The sequence below is a fragment of the Lemur catta genome, chromosome 3 (assembly GCF_020740605.2).
Source record: "Lemur catta isolate mLemCat1 chromosome 3, mLemCat1.pri, whole genome shotgun sequence".
NCBI lineage: Eukaryota > Metazoa > Chordata > Mammalia > Primates > Lemuridae > Lemur > Lemur catta.
This window is the reverse complement of record NC_059130.1, coordinates 125,870,246-125,891,038: the sequence shown is the minus strand read 5'-3', so window position 1 is coordinate 125,891,038 and position 20,793 is coordinate 125,870,246. Positions and strand designations below refer to the sequence as shown.

Sequence of the window (20,793 nt, the reverse complement as noted above, 5' to 3'; positions counted from 1 at the left end):
CCGCCCGGTCCGCTAGTGCAGCCGCCCTCGGGCTCGCGCTCGCCCAGGTCGCTCGGGGCTCGGTGGCGCGGACGGGAGTCCGACCCGGTGGCTCCGCGCGGGCGGAGAACTCCGGCCTCCGACGCGTTCCCGGGGCCGCCGCCCGGCCCGCCCCGCCCGCGCGCGCCCATTGGCCGCAGGTGGGCCGCGCCCCGCCCGGCAGGTGTCCGGCCCGCGCCGCGCCATTGGGCCGTGGCCCGGGGTCCCCTGAGGATTGGCCCAGGTGACCGCCCGCCTCGCCCTCATTGGCCGCAGGTGCCACCGCCCCCGCGCGGGACCGCCCCCCCCCCGCCGCCGCTGGCGGCCATGTTCGGACACCGCCCCCCGCCCGCGCCCCCGCCCGCCCAAGTTCCGCGGAGTCGGCCGGGCGGCCCCGCGCCGCGCCCCCTTCCGCGTTCCGCCGTCGGCCGCACCTGGCGCCCCCGCCCCGGCCGGGCCCCGTGCAGCGGCCGAGCGCCCGGCGCGCCATGCCCGGCAGGACGGGCCCCAGCATGGACGGGAGCGGCGGCCGCGTCCGCCTGAAGGCGCACTACAGCGGGTGAGCGCGCGGGCCGTCGGGGCCGTTTGGACGCGGCGCGGGCTCAGGCCCGGGCGCGGGAGGGAGGGGACAGCCGGGTCCCGCCGGGCCCGGGGCCGTCCCGGGAGGTCCCGGCCGCCAGCGCCGAGAGGCGACCTGGGCAACGCGGGCGCTCTGGGCGCCCTTGAACGTCACCCGCGGGTTCGGCCGGGCCCTGCTCGGAGCGCGGCGGGCGCGGGCGGCCACCGGGTCCCCTTGCCCCGGGTCAGCTGCGGCTACTGGGTTCCTGGGCCGGGACTTGCGGGCCAGGACCCGCGGCGCGGGCGCGGGAGGCGGCGTCGCTGCGCGCTCCTCGGCGCGGGTCACTGTTGTTCGCATTTTCGCTGCAGAGAGGGCGAGGGGAGTTAAGGCCCCAAACCTGTAAGGACTGAAAGTTTTCAACAAAGTGGAAACTTCTGGCAGGTTTTTAAAATGGGGGTTTTCTAAACTTTTCCTAACTTACCCGGCAAGAGGTTTCAGCTGAGGAAAAGCCTAGAGACCCGGTGGGGCCGGGCGCGGGTCCCTGCGAGGCTTGCGGGGGCCGCGAGTTTTCGGAAACCGGCCCGCAGGCTCCCGCCGCGCCGCCGACTGGGCCAGGCGGCGCCTCCCAGGGCGGCGCGGAGCTGCTGGCGGGTCCGAGGCTCCAGACCCTGTGGCCACGGGGCGCCCTCGGCGGGGTGCGGGTGGTGGCGACGGCGGGTTCCTTCTTCCAGCCACCGGCGTTGTGAGTCCAGGGGCCTGAGCTCGCATCCCTGAGGGTCGTCACCGCTGCGGAGCGGGAGGGGAGCGGTCGAACCCGGCATTCCTTGGGTGCTCGGTCAAAAGGTGGTCCTCACCTGGCACGTCCTTGGCTCCCGAGGCAGGGGCAGGCAGCAGGGGCAGGTGGCATCTTCCAAGGCCGGGTCCCCTTCTGGGCAGTGCCCTGGGGGTCGTCTGTTGTGCCCTGTGACACTGAGGGTTCAGGTCCTGACCTTGGAGTCAGCCTGGCCTTCCGCTCAGGCCCTAGGGGCTGCTTGGTCCTGGGGTTTGTTGAGGAGACTGTTGTCCCCTCCTTGGGACAGTCCCCTCCAGCACCCCCCAGCCCTGCGTGCACCAGGGAGCCACCCAGGGTGTGGTGCTGGTGGGGTCATTTCTGCAGGACTGGCCGCCAGCTACACCCAAGGAGGTCAGGCAGTCCTGTCCTCTGCCCTGGATGTCCACAGGTTCAAACTGCTGAAGTGTCATCGAGGTCCTGGCCAAAGTGTGATGATGTAGGAAGTGAGGGTGACCCTAATGAGAGGAAGTCCACACCCAGAGGGCCTCAGGGCTGGGCCGGGACCCAGGGTGGTGGACTGTCCCAGGCTGAGCCAGCCCCTCCCCTCACTTTGGCCCCTGGGGAGCACTTTGGTTACAGCTGGTGAAATTCAACCTGTTGACTCTGGTTTCCTGGGCTGATAAGACCAAGCCCTCCTCTCCCCCACTGAGCCTTCCTCCCACCACTGAGCCCTCCTCCTCCCCACCGAGCCCTCCTCCTCCCCCCCACCGAGCCCTCCTCCTCCCCACTGAGTCCTCCTCCTCCCCACTGAGCCCTCCTCCCCACCGAGCCCTCCTCCTCCCCCCCACCGAGCCCTCCTCCTCCCCACTGAGTCCTCCTCCTCCCCACTGAGCCCTCCTCCCCACTGAGCCCTCCTCCCCCCCACTGAGCCCTCCTCCCCACCACCGAGCCCTCCTCCCCCCCACCGAGCCCTCCTCCCTACCACCGAGCCCTCCTCCCCACTGAGCCCTCCTCTCCCCCACTGAGCCCTCCTCCCCACCACCGAGCCCTCCTCCCCCCCACCGAGCCCTCTTCCCCACCACTGAGCCCTCCTCCCCACCGAGCCCTCCTCCCCACCACTGAGCCCTCCTCCCCACCACCGAGCCCTCTTCCTCCCCACCACCGAGCCCTCCTCCCCACTGAGCCCTCCTCCCCACCACTGAGCCCTCTTCTTCCCCACCACTGAGCCCTCCTCCCCACCACCGAGCCGTCTTCCTCCCCACCACTGAGCCCTCCTCCCCACCACTGAGCCCTCTTCCTCCCCACCACTGAGCCCTCCTCCCCACTGAGCCCTCCTCCCCACCACTGAGCCCTCTTCCTCCCCACCACTGAGCCCTCCTCCCCACCACCGAGCCCTCCTCCTCCCCACCACTGAGCCCTCCTCCCCACCACTGAGCCCTCCTCCCCACCACCGAGCCCTCTTCCTCCCCACCACCGAGCCCTCCTCCCCACTGAGCCCTCCTCCCCACCACTGAGCCCTCTTCTTCCCCACCACTGAGCCCTCCTCCCCACCACCGAGCCGTCTTCCTCCCCACCACTGAGCCCTCCTCCCCACCACTGAGCCCTCTTCCTCCCCACCACTGAGCCCTCCTCCCCACTGAGCCCTCCTCCCCACCACTGAGCCCTCTTCCTCCCCACCACTGAGCCCTCCTCCCCACCACCGAGCCCTCCTCCTCCCCACCACTGAGCCCTCCTCCCCACCGAGCCCCCCTCCCCACCGAGCCCTCCTCCCCACCACCGTGCTCCCCTCCCCACCGAGCCCTCCTCCTCCCCACTGAGCCCTCCTCCCCACTGAGCCCTCCTCCCCACCACCGAGCCCTCCTCCCCACCACCGAGCCCTCCTCCCCACTGAGCCCTCCTCTCCCCCACTGAGCCCTCCTCCCCACCGAGCCCTCCTCCCCACCACTGAGCCCTCCTCCCCACCACCGAGCCCTCCTCCTCCCCACCGAGCCCTCCTCCTCCCCACCGAGCCCTCCTCCCCCCACTGAGCCCTCCTCCCCACCACTGAGCCCTCCTCCCCACCGAGCCCTCCTCCCCCCACCGAGCCCTCCTCCCCACCACTGAGCCCTCCTCCCCACCACTGAGCCCTCCTCCCCACCACTGGCTCCTTCCTCTTCCTTCCCGCCCCCATCCCCTGCCCCCCTCCCACTCTTCCTCCCTTCCCTCCTCTTCCCACCCCTCCCTTCCCTCTCCCACTCTTCCTCCCCATCCTCCCGCCTCCCCTCCCCCTTCCCTGCTCCTTCCTGCCTGGACCTGGAGAGGGTTCCCCAGCACCCACTCCCCTCCTGGCACGGGCTTTTCCTGAAGCTCCCCTGCGCCTGCCCCTCCCAGGAGACTCAGGTGAGAGGGCAGTGACACTGGGCAGTGACAGCGGCCTGGGAAGCATCTGCCAAAATGTGCGCCTGGTGGTTGAAAGCCCCAGGAGTTCTGTCCCTGCCCTGGCATGAGACACCACTGCCCAGAGGGAGGTGGTCGTGCAGCTGAGCCCTGGACACGCTAAAGATTAGTCTCAAAAGAGGGGGATCCTCCAGTCACCCCCATGGGTGATGGCCACCCCATCACCTTTGCCTGTCCCCCAGGGCCCTTGGTGGGCTTGAGGTGAGGTTCTTGCCCTGCCCCAGTTGCCCGAGAATCTGGGAGGGGTCCTGAGGCACCTGTGCCTTGAGGGGGTCCCAGGTGACGCAAGCCAGGTTGCAGACCCTGCTCTCCCCGGCTGAATCCAGACACCCACTCTCCTAAGATCACAGATAAAACTGGTGCTTGCTCTTCCCTCCACCCCCCAGGCTTTTGTTCCAGAGAACCTGCGGCGTGCAAAGCCCAGGGCAGGGGTCCAGGAGGGGTGGTCCAGCCAGGTGCTGGCCAGTGCCGGCCATTGAGGACCAGCAGCCCAGACGCCCCTGCCCAGCGCTGTGTCCTGACCAGGAAACCTGCCCGTGGGGCTTGGGGGCTGCTTGATTCAGGATTGGGACAGGATTGGGGTGGTGGTTGGGTGGGTAGGAGCTGTGGGGGTGGCCCAGCACTGCCACAGCCCTGGGGTCTTACAGGAGCTGCCCACCTGGCCTCTAGGCTCTGAGATTGGGGGGAAACAATAGCTTCCACTTGGGGGCAGGACTGCAGGGGGCGGGGCATGGGGCAGGAAGAGGTCAAAGGTGAAGTGAAGGCAGACCCTATTCTGGAGTTTCCGGTGGCAGGACTGGTGGATGCGGGTCAGGCAGCAAGTGTTTCGGGCAGTGAGGACATCAGCTTCGTGTGACCCCAGGGTGGTGGGGGATGGGGATGGGGTCTTGGTCTCCGGAGCTCCCACTGAGTAGCCGTGTGACCCCTCTATGCCTCAGTTTCCCCATCAGCCGTGATGCTGCGGTGAAGACAAGCTGGGGTGGTCCCTGTGGAGAGCTTGAGGCCCAGGGGCAGGTGCAGGGTGGCAGTTCCAGCAGGAAGGGGTGGGTGGCTGGAGGTGTCTCCCCCGGCACCTGGGCTGGTGGGCCGGGGCGAGTGAGTGGGCTCACGGCTGCTGTGCTGGGTGCCTGGTGGGCCGGTGGGCAGACCCTGGGTTCCGGGGGTTCTGGATTTATTGTCTTGGGACAAAGAGTTTGTGTGTTGAAACTGGTCTGATGGAGTCAGATGCCTGGACGGGGAGCCCGGCGGCGTCACACGGAGCAGCCTGTGTCACTGCCATGGGCCGTTCAGAGCATTCAGGTTTCTTTTTATGGGCCCTGCACTCCTGTGGGTGTCAAATAACTGCACATTTCCCCTGAAACGTCAGTGCGTTTGGCGAGGCTGTGATTCCTGCCCAGAGCTTCTGTAAAAACGCGTTGGGCCTTGAGTTCGTCCTTTCTCTCCGTGGAGGGACCAGCTTCCTGGTTTGGGGGTCCTCAGGTTCCCCCTTCACCGGTGAGGGGCCGGGCCCCAGATGGGACTGGGGGTCCCTGAGCCGTCTCCGGCTGTTGAGGTTCAAGTCCCATTTTTGGATGAGAAAATGAAAGGCTGTGATATTCTGAGAACTGGTCTTCCAAAAGCCACGTCTGGAATTGTGCTCCGGCTGCACTGGGGACGGCGCAGTGTCCCCAGAGGGCTGAGACAGCGCCGTCCCTGCATCGCCCCTGCTTGGAGGTCTCGGAGCCCTCGGTTCCAAGACCGCATCCACCACTGGCACCATCAAGGTCGGGGAGGTTTGCTGGGTTCCTTTACCTTAATGAACTGTGGGGTTGAGCTGAGGGGGTGTGACGCGCCCAGTCACCTGAGCAGAGCTTGCACCTGGTGCCTGGCTCCCCACCGGCGGGCACTTTCTTTTCCGATGCGTCAACCTGGTGTCCACCCGGTGTTGGGCTTTCTTCTCCACACAAGGAGCTCCTGGTGGTGGTTTTTAAAAGCTGGGGTCAGTGGTTCTATTTTGTGTGCTTGGGGTGGGGGCTGTCATACTGTCTTTGGGAAAAGTTTCATTTATCTAATGAATGATTTGATTAACCAATAATCGATAATTTGATTCAAATGTGCCCCATGGTGATAGACATCGTGTCCTCCTCACCCAGGGACATCTTCATCACCAGTGTGCACGCCGCCACCACCTTCGACGAGCTCTGCGAGGAAGTGAGGGACATGTGCCGGCTGCACCCGCACCACCCGCTCACCCTCAAGTGGGTGGACAGCGAAGGTAGCCCCGCGCCCCGTGCCCCGCGCCCGTGCAGCCCCGCGCCGGCGGGCTCTGTGCGCAGTGTGCTCAGCCTCTAACCTGGGGAGAGTGGTGGAGCCAACTGCCCCGCAGGGACGTTTGGAAGGAGCTTGGCTGCAAGTGCTTGAATAGAAACCGGGCTGGGAGTGGGGAGGGTGACAGTGAGACACCCTTGGAAGAGGCCGTCCCCACCAGGTGGTGGCTCTGGTCTTGAACCCAGGGAGAGGGCAGGGCATAAGGGGGTCTCCCTGCCCCCACGGTGGTGGGCACTTCCTTCCTGACCTAACCTTCCCTGCTCAGATCCTGGGCTTTTCTGATAGGGGGTTTGGAAGGATGAGCTCTTCGTTTTCTCAGGGGGAGAGGGGAGGGCAGCGTCCTTCCCCCCCTCCCCTCCTTTCCCCTCTTCCCCTCCCCTCCTTTCCCCTCTTCCCCTCCCCTCCCCTCCCCTCCCCTCCCCTCCCCTCCCCTCTCCTCCCCTCCCCTCCCCTCCCCTCTCCTCCCCTCCCCTCTCCTCCCCTCCCCTCCCCTCCCCTCTCCCCTCCCCTCCCCCTCCCCTCTCCCCTCCCCTCCCCTCCCCTCCCCTCCCCTCCCCTCTCCCCTCCCCTCCCCTCCCCTCTCCCCTCCCCTCCCCTCCCCTCCTCCCCTCCCCTCCTCCCCTCCCCTCCTCTCCCCTCCTCCCCTCCCCTCCCCTCCCCTCCCCTCCCCTTCCGTCCCTGCCCCTCTGTCCCCCTCCCCTCCCCCTCACCCCTCTTTCCCAGTCAGACCCACATCCTAGAAAACTGGGGGATTGGGAGACAGTCCAGAAAGACCCCTCCACCCCATGACTGGCGGCAGCTGTCGGTGGGGGATGCGGTGGCGTGGGCAGAGCCTCGTGGCCCAGGATTCTGTACACTTCCACGGCTGTCTGCAGCGGAGGGCAAGGGCTTTCCCTTCAGCCCAGGACTGGCCGAGGGGCCGTTCTTGGTCTTGCGCAGGGTTTGCTCTTTCAGTGGCTCTCGGAGCTGAGGGTGGGCTGGTTTTCCCGCTAGGGACTGATCTTTCTGACGTGGGCCCTGTGGGCTGGGTGGCCGTCCTCTGGCCCGTCCCCGTGGCACGTGCCGAGTGCACCGCGCAGACCTGGCCTGAGCCCTTGGCGCTCAGCACTGTCTCCTCCCTGCCCAGGTGACCCTTGCACCGTGTCTTCCCAGATGGAGCTGGAGGAGGCTTTCCGCCTGGCCTGTCAGCACAGGGACGAAGGGCTCATCATCCACGGTCAGTGACGGCGGGCGGGCTGCAGAGGGCGCTCTGGGCTCTCGGGCTGTGGGCACCTTTGCCAGACCACCAGGGGACTGGCAGGATGTGGAATGGGATGCCTCGTGGGTCTGTTTTTTCTCTCTGACATTTTGTTAACCCAGATGACAAGTTCTCTTGCTGGTAAAGCATTCATAAGCCAGCGTGGTGGAGGTGTGTTCTCCCCCGCCGGGCACGGACATGGCGTTCTGGCTGTCCTCGTTCCCTGGGAGCCGCCCCACTCCTGCCCCAGGAGCTGGGCTCGCCCACCGGGCTCCACCGTTTATGGTGCTCGGAGGATCCAGCAGCTGGTCCAGGGCCCACAGGGTGGGGGACAGTCCCCGCCTCCCACGGGCACTGCCCCCGCCCATCTCCAGGCTCTCGGCTATCCTCGCTGGCTCCGTTCAGAGCCAGGTTACAAACTGAGTCACGGGTGATGTTAATTGTGAGCACCCCATTTTTGTCTTTAGGTTGGACATTTTAGGCTGGGCTCCCCAACACTTTTTGAGTTGCTGCAGCATTTCGGGGGGGCCCGAGAGTGAGGTTTCTGCAACTGTGGCTGGCCAGCCACATCTGTGTCCACTTTTGGTGCAGCCTGGGCTCTCTGCCAGGGGTCTGGCCACGAACCACGGGCCCAAGAGATGGGACCAAAGCTCAAGCTCAGAACTGCCCATGGTTTCTGCTGAATCCGCTGTCCTCCCTAACACTGGGCCGGTTGGTTAAAACACTTAGTTTTTGTAGCCCTTTGTGTCAATGTGGTTTTCAGTTTAAAGCCCAGCCTGGTCCACTTTGGTTGTGGTGGTCAGCACTTTTATGTTTCTTCTCTGCATTGAAAGCTGTGGTGCTTGAAAAATTCATTTTATTTTCTAGATTAAGGAAGTTTGTTTTAGCTAAATTTCAATACTTTCTAAGCCTCTGTTTTAATATTTATCGTGGAAGCTTGGGATATACGTTAAAATATTTAATTTTGAGTTCTGTCTTGAGTATGAAGAAATGGAGTCTAGTGCAGAGTAATTGCAGTTCTTCCTCAGTTTCCAGGGTTTTGTCCCAACGAGCGTTGCCCAAGTGCAGGTCCCCGGCAGCGTCGCCGGTGCTGCGTCTGGTCGGGCCCGCCCGCGAGAGGCTGTCAGAGGGCGGCTGCGTGCGCCACACTGACTCTCGTCCCCTCTCTTCCCGTGCAGTGTTCCCCAGCATCCCTGAGCAGCCGGGCATGCCCTGTCCAGGAGAAGACAGTGAGTACTGAGGTTCTGCTCTTGCTGGGGTCTCATGTGACGGGGTGGGACCGTCGATCTGTTGAAACGGTGACGATGGCGCTCTGGGGGGCGTGAACAGTCTAAAGTCAGCGTGAGCAGCCGTTGTGACCGCGTGCGGGGTTTTCACGGTGGCCGCTGCCCTCGGACGTTTCCTGTGTGTCGTTCAGCCTGGCCCAAGCGCTGCTCCAGGAGGGAGCTCGCTGGGATACTTGTGGCGTAACCAAAAGCCCAGGAGAGCCCCAGGCTGTCCCCAGGAGGGCCAGGCCAGGCGGGGACGGCTGGATGGTGCCCGTGCAAGTCTGCCTCGGCTCACAGCCACCCCCGGCCCTGGCCACCTGCCCCTCCCTGGTCCGCACTGGCCCCAGGGCTGAGGTGGAGGTGTCTTGTTCACGTTCATGTGGCCTTGTGGGCAGGAGAGGCAGGGAAAGAAGTCTCGCGGGAGGTGGGTTCAGGGGAAGCCTCTGACCGCGTCCTGGAGGCTGCCGGACCCCAGCAGGCAGGGGCAGTTTTACCCCAAGCCATTCTGGGGGTGGAGCGTCCCTGGGCCGTGGCCTGGTGAGATTCCACACCGACCCCCAGCCCCGCGCTGCCCTGGCTCTGTGCCCCGTCTCTGCAGTGGTGGCAGGAGCTCCTGGACCGGGTCAGCCGTGCGTCCAGTTCTGGGCACTGGGCTCAGTCCCCTTTGGGCAGGGGACCCCAATCCAGCCCCCAGGTGCACTCCGGGCTAGCCTCATGCTGCCGGGTCAGGACCCTCAAGCTGGCCGCTGGCGCTGGTGGTAGCCTGGGCCGGGTGGGAGTTGGGGTGGGAGCAGACCCGCGTGGCGTCTGAGCCACCGCCGTCACCCCGTGAAGAGGTTGAGGGGACAGTTGGGGTGTGAGTCTCGGATGCAGGGGAGAAGCCCAAGGCTGAAGACAGATTTGGCAGCGCTTAGCGCAGAGGAGCCAGGGGTTTTCCGAGTCACTGAGTGGGGCGGGGCTCCTGGTCCCGGGGCCGCCCGGAGAGCAGGGCCTGGAGCAGCGGCCAGTGAGGCCGCAGAAACATCTGGAGTGAGGAGTCCTGGGAGGGTAGAGCAGGGTGCGTGGCTGTGGCCAGCGGGCAGGATAGGGAGAGCGTGAGAGGCACAGGGGACGCCCCCTTCATCCCGCCCTGGCCATGCCTCTCAGTGCCTGGGAAAGGGGGAGCCCTGGTGTGTCCTAGGGGGAGGCAGGTGACAGTGAGCCCGTCAGTAGGCTCCGTCGTGTCAGGTGCTGGTAGCTGAAATCAGAGGTGGGTGGGTGGCTGACTGGGTGCAGGTTCAGAGCCATGTTGAGGAGATGGGGAGGGGGCAGTGGGTCGCCGCGGGTAAGAACTTTCTGGGCGGCCGCGCTGAAGGGCTGGAGGCCAGACAGGCCGCTGTGGCCGAGGAGCAGAAGCTGTTTGGCTCACGGGGGGTTCTGCTTCGAGTGGGACGGGGAGCCGGTTTGGCAGCTGCAGGGGTGGCCAAGGGAGCTTACAGGTGGGGTCGTGTGGGGGGTGCCGGAGAGGCTCGCAGGAGCCAGGTGGGTGCAGACCCCATGACGTGGAAACCCACCCGCAGGAGCCCTGGCAGGTGGCCAGCACACGGTTCCGGGTCTCCCTCCCCTGCGGAGCTGCTCCTGGCGTGACGTTCCCGGATGTGGTCCTGCTCTCTGGGTCCCTGCCCCCGGGGTGCCCAGGTTCCACGGAAAGGGATGTGTGCCGTGAAAGGGCCGTTGTGTGTGGTGACAGCTGACGTGTCCTCATGGATACATAAAAACATGCCACGAGACAGGTTCCACCAGGTCTACCCTCCGGCCTCCACGACCCTCGCGCCGCTGTCGGTAGGAGGGGACCTGTGGGTGGTGCTTACTTGCCACCTAGGTGACTTCAGACTGTGGTGACAAGACTGTTTATCTGCCCACCTTGTGCCCAGCACTCCGGGTTGCTGACCGGCAGCTGGCCCAGGCCCGCATCCCCCACCGCCCGGGGGCCACGGCATGTCCGTGTCTCGTCCCGGCCCTGCCTGGGGTCAGGTCGGCCCCTGTGCGTGGCCCTGGTGGCCCCCTTTCCCTGTGCAGATGTTGTTCCCTTCGCGTGTGGGGAAGCGTGGTCCAGTGGCTCAGCCTCTGCGGTGTAGGAATGGGGGCGTGGGGGTCTCTGCCAGAGGGTCAGCATGGGGTGTGGTTTGGGGAGGCGCCGCGTTGCCGTGGGAATGCAGAGAATGTGGCTCAGCCTTGCGGAGGGACCTCCCTGGGCTTAGAGTAGGTCCTCGAGATGCCTGCTGGGCCGCCCCGGCTCCCGAGGCCTCTCGGTCTTGCCGGGAACATTCCACCAGAGCCGCCAGGTGCCCTTTGCCAAGGAGGTCGGAGACGGGCCCTGGGGAGGACCCCGGGGTGGTGGCACAGTGGTGGCCCGCTTGTGGGTCCCCTGCTCCGTGCTCTGACGTCCACCTGGCTGGACGGTGCACAGGGCGCAGGGCGGCCCTCGTCTGGCCGCGGTCGGGAGTGGGAAACAGGGCACGCTGCTCGCGCGGGTCCCTGGGCAGCGGGGGCCGCTGTGAGTGCTGGCGTTCTCCCGGGTGTCGTGCACGTGCAGTTTGATTCTGGTGCTAATCTCAGACATAGTTCATTCCTGTGCTGGTCACCCGATGGCCACCACGTGCAGGTGCACTGTGTGATTTTGGCACCTGCAGGGGCGCTTAAGCTTATGGCTTATCTTGGCCTCAAGCAGCAGCGCCCAGAACTGCGGGTTCCTGAGAGGGGCCCGATGGGCGGGTGTGCACGGGGCAGGGGGTGTGCATGGGGTGGGGGGGTGTGCACAGCCAGAGGTGAACACGTGCAGGAACGTGGTGCCCCGTGGGACACGTCACGGCAGCTGGCCGGGCATTGCCCTGGCCGGGCCTGTCCCACTCATGTTGTCAATCTGAATTTAATTGGTTTTATAGGTTGTTGTTTTTTAATTGTGAAGTACACTTTACATAAAATTTACTATTTTAACTGCCTTGAAGTGGATGGTCCAGTGCCATGCACGTTGTGTGCAGACACCACCTCTGCCTAGTTCCGGAACATACTCAGAAAGCAAACCCCGGCCCCACCTGCCCCCGGCCCTGGGACCAGCGCTTGTCTGTCCCTGTGGATTTGCCTGTCCGGACGTTTCAGTGAGCAGGATCATACGGTACGTGCCTTCGGTGTCTGTCTGCCTTCGCCCGCACAGTCCCCCGAGGCTCATCCGTGTTGTGGCGTGTCGGCACTTCAGCTCTCGTTTCCAGTTGTTTTTATTCTGGTAAAATACACACGACATAAAATTTACCACCTTAACCGTTTTAAGACGTGCAGCCGGTGCTTTGCAACATCCACCCGCGTGTAGCTGCCGCCGCCTCCTGTCTCCAGACTCTGATTTCCCAACGGCAGCTCCGTCCCCGTTAAACCCGGACCCCCCACCCGGCGCCACCCTCTGTTTCCTGTCCCCACGGATTTGATGGACACATGTGGAATCTCGCAGTATTTGTGCTTCTGCGGCTGGGCCCGTCTCACTCCGCACACGGTCTCCAAGGTTTGCCTGTGTTGCAGCGTGTGTCAGAATTCCCTTCCGTTTTAAGGCTGAATAATCCACAGTGTGGACAGGCCACATGTCATTTGTCTGCTCACCTGTCTGGGGACACCTGAGGTGCTTCTAGCCTTTAGCTGCTGTGAGCGACAGTCTGTGCACACAGTGTGTAAATGCTCTCTCGGGACCCACTTTCAGTTCTTTTGGGTGTAGACCCAGAAGTGGGATTGCTGGATTGTGGGTAATTGTTTTTAAAGAACTGCCATGTGGTTTTCCACGTTGTATCCATTTGACATTCCCACCACCGGCATGCAAGGGTTCCAGGCCTCCACTTCCTCACTGACAGTCATTAGTTTCTGTTTTTAGGGTTTTTTTGTTTTTTTTTTTAATAGTAGCCATCCCGATGGGTTTGAGGTGGTATCTCACTGTGGTCTTGTTTGCATTTCCCTAGTGATTGGTGGTGCGGAGCATCTTCATGTGCTTACTGGCTGTTTATACGTCGTCTTTGGAGAAATATCCGTCCAAGTCCTTAGTCCGTCTTTGCATTGGGTGGTTTGTTTTTTTGTTGGTGAATGTTAGGAGTTCTCTATTCTGGATATTAATCCCTTGTTGGATATATGATTTGCAAACCTTTTCTCCCATTCTGTGGATTGCCTTTTCATTTTTGTGGATTTTATTTTAGAGACAGAGTCTCACTCTGTAACCCAGGCTGGAGTGCAGTGAGCCCTTTATAGCTCACTGTAACCTTGAACTCCTGGGCTGAAGTGATCCTCCTGCCTCAGCCTCCCAAGTAGCTGAGACTATAGGTGTGCGCCCCCCCCCCAACCCCCAGCTAATTTTGAAATTTTTTATAGAGACAAGGTCTGGCTGTGTTGCCCAGGCTGGTCTGGAGCTCCTGGCCTCCAGCCATCCTGCCATCGTCCCCCTGCCTAATTGTTCCTGCTGGAATCCCAGTGCTGTGCTGAATAGAAGTGGCAAGTTCAAGCATCTCTGCCTTTGTCCTGATCCTCAGGGCAAAGCTTTCAGGTTTTCACCGTTGAGTTGATATTTACTGTGGGTTTTTCATATGGCTTTTATTATGTCGAGGTGGTTTCCTTCTTTTCCTGGTTTGTTGATTGTTTTTATCGTGAAAGTGTTTTGAATTTTGTCAGATACCTTTTCTACGTCTGTTGAGGTGCTCATGTGGTTTTTCGCCTTCATTCTGTTGATGTGATGTATTATGTTGATCAATTTTCGTACATTGAACTATGTTTGGATCCCATGAATAAATCCCACATTGTCGTGGGGTATAATTTTTTTAATAAGCTGCTGGATTTGTTTTACTGGTATTTTGTTGAGGATTTTGGCACCGATGTTCATAGGGAATAATGGTCTGTAGTTGTCCTGTGGTGTCTTTGGCTTTGGAGTCAGGGTGATGCTGGCCTTGTAGAGTGAGTTAGGAATGGTTCCCTCTTCAATTTTTTGGAAAAGTTCGAGAAACATTGGTGTTAGTGCTTTAAATCTTTTGTAGAATTTACCTATGAAGGCATCAGGTTCTGGGATTTTTTTTTTTTTTTTTGGTCAGGAGATTTTTGATTACTGACTCAGTCTCCTTACTAGTTATAAGTCTATTCCAATTTTTCTATTTCTTCATGATTTAGTCTTGGTAGGTTTTGTGTTACTAAGAATTTTTCCAGCCGGGCGAGGTGGCTCACGCCTATAATCCTAGCTCTCTGGGAGGCCGAGGCGGGAGGATCGCTTGCGGTCAGGAGTTTGAGACCAGCCTGAGCGAGAGTGAGACCCTGTCTCTACTGAAAAAAAAAAAGAAAGAAATTAACCAGACAACTAAAAATATACATAGAAAAAATTAGCCAGGCATGGTGGCGCATGCCTGTAGTCCCAGCTACTCAGGAGGCTGAGGCAGGAGGATCGCTTGAGCCCAAGAGTTTGAGGTTGCTGTGAGCTAGGCTGACGCCATGGCACTCACTCTAGCCCGGGCAACAGAGTGAGACTCTGTCAAAAAAAAAAAAAAAAAAGAATTTTGCCATTTCATCTAGCACATATAATTTGTTGGTGCAATTGTTCCTAATACCCTCATAACTTTTTAAATGTGGAATCAGTAATAGTGTCCCTACTTTCATTTCTGACTTCAGTAATTTGAGTCATCTCTTTTTTGGGGGGTTCAGTATTTGTTTGTGACAAATACTCCGTGATCCCCTCCAGTCAGAAGTTCTCTGAGAAGATGCAGTTGGCCTCGGCCAATCGGAGAGCGGAGTCGTCCGACGCACCTGCCCTGCGAAAGGCCCTGCGATCGCATAGGGTTTGAAGCGGCCGTTAAACCTGCCGGTGGCCTTGCCAGCCCTGGCCAGGGTCATCTGGCTGGACACGTGCTTGGCGCTGATGATGTGGTTGCTAGTGGAGAAGGTCCACGAACTCTCGGGAGTTGTCCTGTGGGTCGAGCCCACAGGGGCAGAGAGAAGCTAAATTTTCTCTTTGTTTTTCCTTAGTCCATCTAGCAAAAGGTTTGTCAATTTTGCTGATCTTTTCAGAGAACCAACTTTTGGTTTCATGGATTCTCCCTATTGTTTTTATATTTAATCTCTGTTCTAATCTTTATTATTTCCTTCCTTCTACTAGCTTTTGGTTTAGTCTTTGTTTTTGCTTTTGTTTTTTTTTTGGAGACAGGTTCTTGCTCTGCCACCCGGGTAGAGTCCAGTAGCGTCATCATCATCACAGCTCACGGCAACCTCAAACTCCTGGGCTCAAGCGATCCTCCTGCCTCAGCCTCCCGAATAGCTGGGACAATAGGTGCACCACCACGTGCAGCTAATTTTTCTATTTTTAGTAGAGACGGGGTCTCACTCTTGCCCAGGCTGGTCTAGAACTCCTGGCCACAGGAGATCCTCCCACTCCGGCCTCCTAAGTGCTTACAGGTGTGAGCGACTGCACCTGGCTTAGTTTGCTCTTCTTTTTCTAGTTCCTTGAGTTATAAATTTGAGATCGTTTGTGTTGTTTATTGTAAATGTTTATTGCTGTAAATTTCCTCTTTAGTGCTGCGATACGGTTTGGATGTTTGTCTCCACCAGCTCTCATGTTGAAATTGGATCCCTAGTGTAGAATGTGGGGCTGGTGGGAGGTGTTTGGGTCACGGGGTCAGGGGGCTCATGAATGGCCTGGCGCCTCCCTGTGATAATGGGTGACTGTCACTTTGTCAGTCTCGGGCTGTTTGGAGGGCCTGGCACCGCCCCTCCCTGTCCTGCCCCCTCTCGCCATGGGACGCCTGCCCCCCCTTCGCCTTCTGCCTGGATTGGCAGCTCCCTGCGGCCCTCCCCACACGCGGACGCTGGCACGACACTTCCTGTGCAGGCTGCGGAACCGTGAGCCCAGTGGGCCTGTTTTCTTCATAAGTCACCCAGCCTCAGGTACAGCCTGTGCAGCAGCACACACACTGCTTTCTCCGGGTGCCACAGTTTGATATGTTGTATTTTCATTTTCATTCATCTCTACGTATTTTCTGATTTTCCCTAAGATTTTGACTTTGGTCCATTGGTTGTTCGAGTGTGTTTAATTCTCATATACTTGTGAATTTCCAGTTTTCTTTCTGTTACCGATTTCTAACGTCATCCCTTTGTGGTTGGAGGAGACACTTTATATGACATCCGCCTTTTCAAACTGCTGACCTGTGGCCTGACCTGGGGTCCGTCCCGAGAACGGCCTTGGGACGGGCGCGCGGCTGTGCCGGCCTGTTAGACACAGCTGGCGTTTGTCCTCTGCCTCTTGTCTTCTCTCCAGTCGTTTCTCATTCCTCCTCACGGCTGAGCAGTATTCACCGTGGGCTTGTCCCCTTTCCTGTGGGTGGACACTGGCGGGCCCGCGGTGTCGGGGGCTGAGCGAGTGACATGATCGGGCGCCGAGACTCCCGGTGAGGACTGGTTGTGTCCGGGCAAGATAGGACTGTGGCTCAGGCCAGCTGGGTTGTCCACGCCGTCTCGTGGACCTGCAGGATGAGGAGACAGCGGCACAGGAAACGGTCTCGGTGAGGACGTCACCGTGGTGGGTGCTGGGCCTGCACCCACCCGAGCTGGGCAGCCCGTCCCAGATGACACGAGGCCTGTTGATTGGCGTGTTGATTGGCGTGTTGATTGGCGTGTGAGGCCGACTGCAGGCCGTGATTCTCTTACCGCCTGGTGGCTGCGGGTCTGAGATCGAGGCTCGGGCAGGGCTGATTCTCTTGGGCGCCTCTGAGTCGAGTCCTTCCTGCCTGCCCAGCTCCTGGTGCTGCTGTCGGTGCCCGGCGTGTGCACCTGTGACAGCCCACCTGGGTGATCGAGGGCACTGTTGCCTCGAGACCCTTTTTCCAAATAAGGTCATGTCCACAGGTTCTGGCGGTAGGAGGTGGACATGCCACCTTCGACCCACTGCAGGTGGCTGCACTGACATCTGATTGTCCTCAGCCTCCTGAGGGGCTGGGGGGGGGGTCCAACTCCCCTGGAATTTGTGGGTGGGGTCTGTGCCAGGTCTCGTCAAACCCTCTCGTGATGCTTGGTGGTGGGGGTCAGCAGGGGTGGGGTGTGGTCGAGGGGTCGAGGGGGGCCCTGCAGAGCTTTGGGGGTGGTCCCTGTGCGAGCTCTGGGTGGGGAGGGGCCCTGGGGCTGATTGTGGCCAGTGGGTTCACACCAGACCTGCTCAGGGGTGCAGGGCCCCTCCTGACACGGGGTCGTCATGAGAGGGTTGTGGGCTGTCAGGTGTGTGCTGCTGCCGGGGTGGGTGTCAGGGCCCTGCCTGGGCTGGGCCAGCGCCTTGAGACCGACGCTGATGGGCAGGGAGGCACCTTCTCCCGAGACGCAGGAGACACGCAGTCTGGCTCCTGCCAGCCCAGCACCCGTGGCTGCCCCCATCTCCACTGTCGCCCCGTCACTGTGGCTGGTCCTGGCCACACCCCGACCTACGTGAACCCCTCAGCCATGGATGACGGGGGAGCCCAGACAGGCCTCGATGCTTCATTCAGGGCAGTCGCCGTGGGGGCCGCTGCCCCAGGCGGGGGGTCCTGGGGGACGAGTGTGGGGTGGAAACCGGGTGAGTGTCCAGGGAACAGCGTCACCATCCGGAGTGACAGACTGACCTGTGTAGCGACTCCCTTTTAGGATGGGAAGAATGTGGCTGTGAGTGAAGTCAGTTTGTGCAGCGCGTAGACCAGACCTTCAGAGCAGCGCGTGGCTGTCTGCGCCGACCGTTGCGGGAGCTTACGGGGAGGGAGACGGCAGTGTGACGCCCGCAGCCGTCCTGTCACTTAGGGCTGTCTGGTGGGTGGTGATTGGCCCCCACCCCGGCAGTGAGAGCTCAGCCTCCCGATGGCCTTGCCCCTCTGTATTGGCCCCGGAGCCTTCCTGGAGGAGGAGGTGCTGTCTGGCTGGATGCCAGGGCCTGCTGCGTGGAGGTCAGGGTGGACCCTGCCCGGAGCAGCCCCGGCTCTCTGGGCAGGGTCGTTTCTGCTGTCTCCCCCCAGACACTGCGGGAGTTCTCAGCGGGTGGCCTGGACCTGGGCAGGGGCACCCGTGGGACAGGGTGGTCCCAGCCCGGAGCAGGCCCCACCGGCCTCCCCCCAGCCTGCCGTGGAGACTTGGGGTGCCTGCCCTGCAGAGGGGTGCCCGAGAGGGGGGACAAGGGGCAGAGCCGAGTTGGCTCCAGGCCTCCTGGGTCCTGAAATTCCACAGGGAAAATGCAGATCTGATAGGCTGGGCAGCAGCAGGTCTGGCCTTAACAGCTGGCAGTGCCCTTTGGGTCCTCAGAAACCCGGTGCTGCTCTGTGCAGCGAAGTCGCTGGCCCCAGCCTGCCCACGGGACAGACGGCACCCGGGACCGGCCAGGCCCCCGCTGCAGTCTGCTCCCTGGGGAGGGCAGAGTGGGCAGCCCCCACCCTGCTGCAGCTGGTCACTAGGGTGGCCCTGGGGGGTTCTGGGGCCTGGAATAGCGTCCAGGGCTCTGTGGGGTGGGGATGACAGCTCAGGCCCCTGAGAAGCTGGGGCCTCTCCAGTCTCCCTGCTGGGCCTGGTGGGGCCCTGGGGTTTGGCCCGGGGACACCTGGACCCACCTTGACCGCTGCCTTTGCCCCCGGCTGTGTCCCCTGCTCAGCCCCTGAGCCAACCCCAGCACTGTTTCCACTCAGCTCTGGTGGAAAGAAGGTTCCGCAGTCTCTGCTGTGAATGACAGGTCCCGGGACACTACAGCAACAGAAGCGCATCAGCCTGGGTGGGGAGCGGCAGAAGGTGCTGGAGTGTGACATTTGAGGGGCCGTGCCGTGCTGCTGCCAGCTCAGCAGTGAGCCCACTGTGGGACTTTGGGGGCGATTAGGCTCCCCGTGCCTCAGTTTCCCCATCTGTCAAAGGGCTCCTGGAGCACACTGGGTGCTCAGTGCAGCCAGCATGTGCCTCTCCTGCCCCAGTTGTCCCCACCGAGTGTGTTCCAGCCACTGGCGCTCCAGGGCGTGGAGCACCGGCCGACCCGTCTGAGCAGGCGGCCTGTGATGCGGCTGCTGGTGGGGGGTCTGCCAGGCGTGGGTGGGTTACCCCGGAATCCTCGCGGACCAGCTTAACGCCTGCGGTTCCTGGGCATTTATAGGTTTGTATATTGTTTGATAAGAAATCCAGCTTCATTCAGCTTTGTCTCAAATTATTTACAACAAACTGGAAAAGCCAGTTTTCTGCCTTAAATAGACTTCTAATAAAATTAACGATCTGCCAGTTGAACTTGAATTCTCTAGAGTTCTGCAGAGCTGGGTATTTCGGGGCAGACGGGAGGAGAGAAGGTGGCCGTGGGACGGTGGCCGTGCTGTGAAGCTGGTCTTGCGTGTGGTTTTACGCCGGACCCAGGACAGACTCGCGTCTCCTGTGGAAGCCCAGTGGACGTGGTGCTTCCATTGTTTTATGACTTTATGTCTCAGTCAGGGGTCTGCAGACTTTTTCTATAAAGGGCCAGTTGTAAAGGCCTTGCGCTCTGTGGGCCGTGTGGTCCCTGCTGTGACTCTGCCATCGTGTTGCAAAAGCAGGTGGGCGCGGTGATGCCCGACTGAGGGTGCGCGGCCGGGTCCCGGTGAAACTGGGTGGATGCTAAAATACGTGTTTCACAGACTTTTCGTGTGTCTAAAAATATTATTATTATTTTTATTTTATTCAGCCCATTAAGATTGTGCAAACCCTTCCGGTTTGCTGGCCCAGAGCGCCAGGCTCTGCAGTTGGCCAGCCCTCGTTCTCAGTGACGGGGTTTGGGACCGTCTACTCAGAGGACATTCGCTGGCAGGAAACTTCCAAGTAGGCCTGTGAGTTTCACGTTTTACCAAATGCCCTTTGCACGGCGGGTCAGCCCTTGGAGAAGCGACTTCTGGCCACACGAGCTGCTGAGGAGCTGGAGTTTGAACCCCGGGCTCTGGCCAGGAGTCCACACTGTGAATGCGATAAGCACAGGGTTACGAGCCTGTTTCAAATGCAGGTTTTATTAGTGCTCAGGTGTGGTGAGGCCAGCGGGTCAGGGGACGGCCACGCCACTCGGGGCCCGGCGGGGGCAGAGGGAGCCGCGAACTCGGGCAGAGCCTTCGTTGTGGTTTCCATGGCGAGGCTGGTGCAGTGGGGTGGGTGCAGGGCTGTCCTGGCACGGATCCTGGGGTGACTGAGGCAGGGGACATTGGCCCGGAGTGTGACCACGGCATGGAGGGGGTGTCCTGAGTGTGGCCCTGTGTCTGCGTTGGAAAGGCTCCTCGTGGGGCGAGTCCTTTGCTGTCTCTCAGCGAGGCGCAGCCCAGCCCGCAGGGCCCTGACGCCAGGGCATCGGGACACAGAAAACGAGAACGTGCGGTCAGTCCTGATGCCATCTCGTACCTGGTCGGAGCCGGAGGTCTGAGCAGGACGCTCACCTTCCCCAGAGCCCCCACCCCAGCGCGCCGACTGCGCTGTCTGTCCTTGGAGGGGTGGGCCACCAGGCCTCCTGTGACGCCCATGTGGGCCCTGCTGCAAAGCCCGGCCCTCGCAGGGTCTGTGCAGGGACCCAGTGGGTCCCAGGCTGGGCCGTGTTTTTGCGACCGGAGGAAAGTGCCGGCTCCCCTTGGCCTGCAGTGCCTGGGTCCCCAGATTGTCCGGGCGATGGCAGCTCCGGGTCTGCCGGGGAGATGGGGTTGGCTACAGCCGGCACAGCACCGCGCCTGTGGTCCTGCCTGAGGCTGGGGGCTGTGCGATCCCAGGCCAGCCCTGGGAAGCTCGGCCTTCCCCGTTCCTGCCCTCCTGGGGCCCACCATCCCCTCGGCACACGGGACACAGCCGTGACATCACAAGGCCACCTGGCCCTCAGGCTGGGCCCAGCCTCCACCGGCCGTGGCCTCTCCTCCCCTCCCCCTCCTTGCCGGGAGCCCCCCAGCCTCTGTGTCCAGCCCATTCACAGCCTCGGGACGTGGGTCAGAGGTCACTCGTCACTGCCGAGCCCCTCTGGGTGGGCTGGTCGGGGACCCGGCCCGGCGGGGCTGCGCTCCGGATGCTGCATCTCCGGGGCTGAGCCAGAGCCTGCCCTTGGTTTGGCTGCCGCCCCGCCGGGTCCTCCTTCTGGACCGTTTTAATGCAGAGACGCTTGTTTTCATGTGACGTCAGCTCCTTGACATCCATGCCATGTTTTAGTTTGTGCCTCAGCTGCCGGCTACAGCTTCCCAGG

At 61.5% G+C, this 20,793-nt stretch overlaps 1 protein-coding gene across 2 annotated transcripts in view; it reads left to right on the top strand.

Moving 5' to 3' along the window:
- Window positions 1-357: 357 nt before the first annotated feature.
- Window positions 358-20,793, top strand: part of PRKCZ (protein kinase C zeta) — an 87,238-nt gene continuing 66,802 nt past the window's right edge. The window contains exons 1-4 of one of the 2 annotated variants that reach the window (XM_045548721.1): window positions 358-577; window positions 5,918-6,039; window positions 7,219-7,308; window positions 8,508-8,558. In XM_045548721.1, the coding sequence (XP_045404677.1) occupies window positions 507-577; window positions 5,918-6,039; window positions 7,219-7,308; window positions 8,508-8,558 (334 nt within the window). In that variant the 5' untranslated portion in view covers window positions 358-506. The remainder of the gene's footprint in view (window positions 578-5,917; window positions 6,040-7,218; window positions 7,309-8,507; window positions 8,559-20,793) is intronic. The other variant, XM_045548722.1, reaches the window with a different exon arrangement.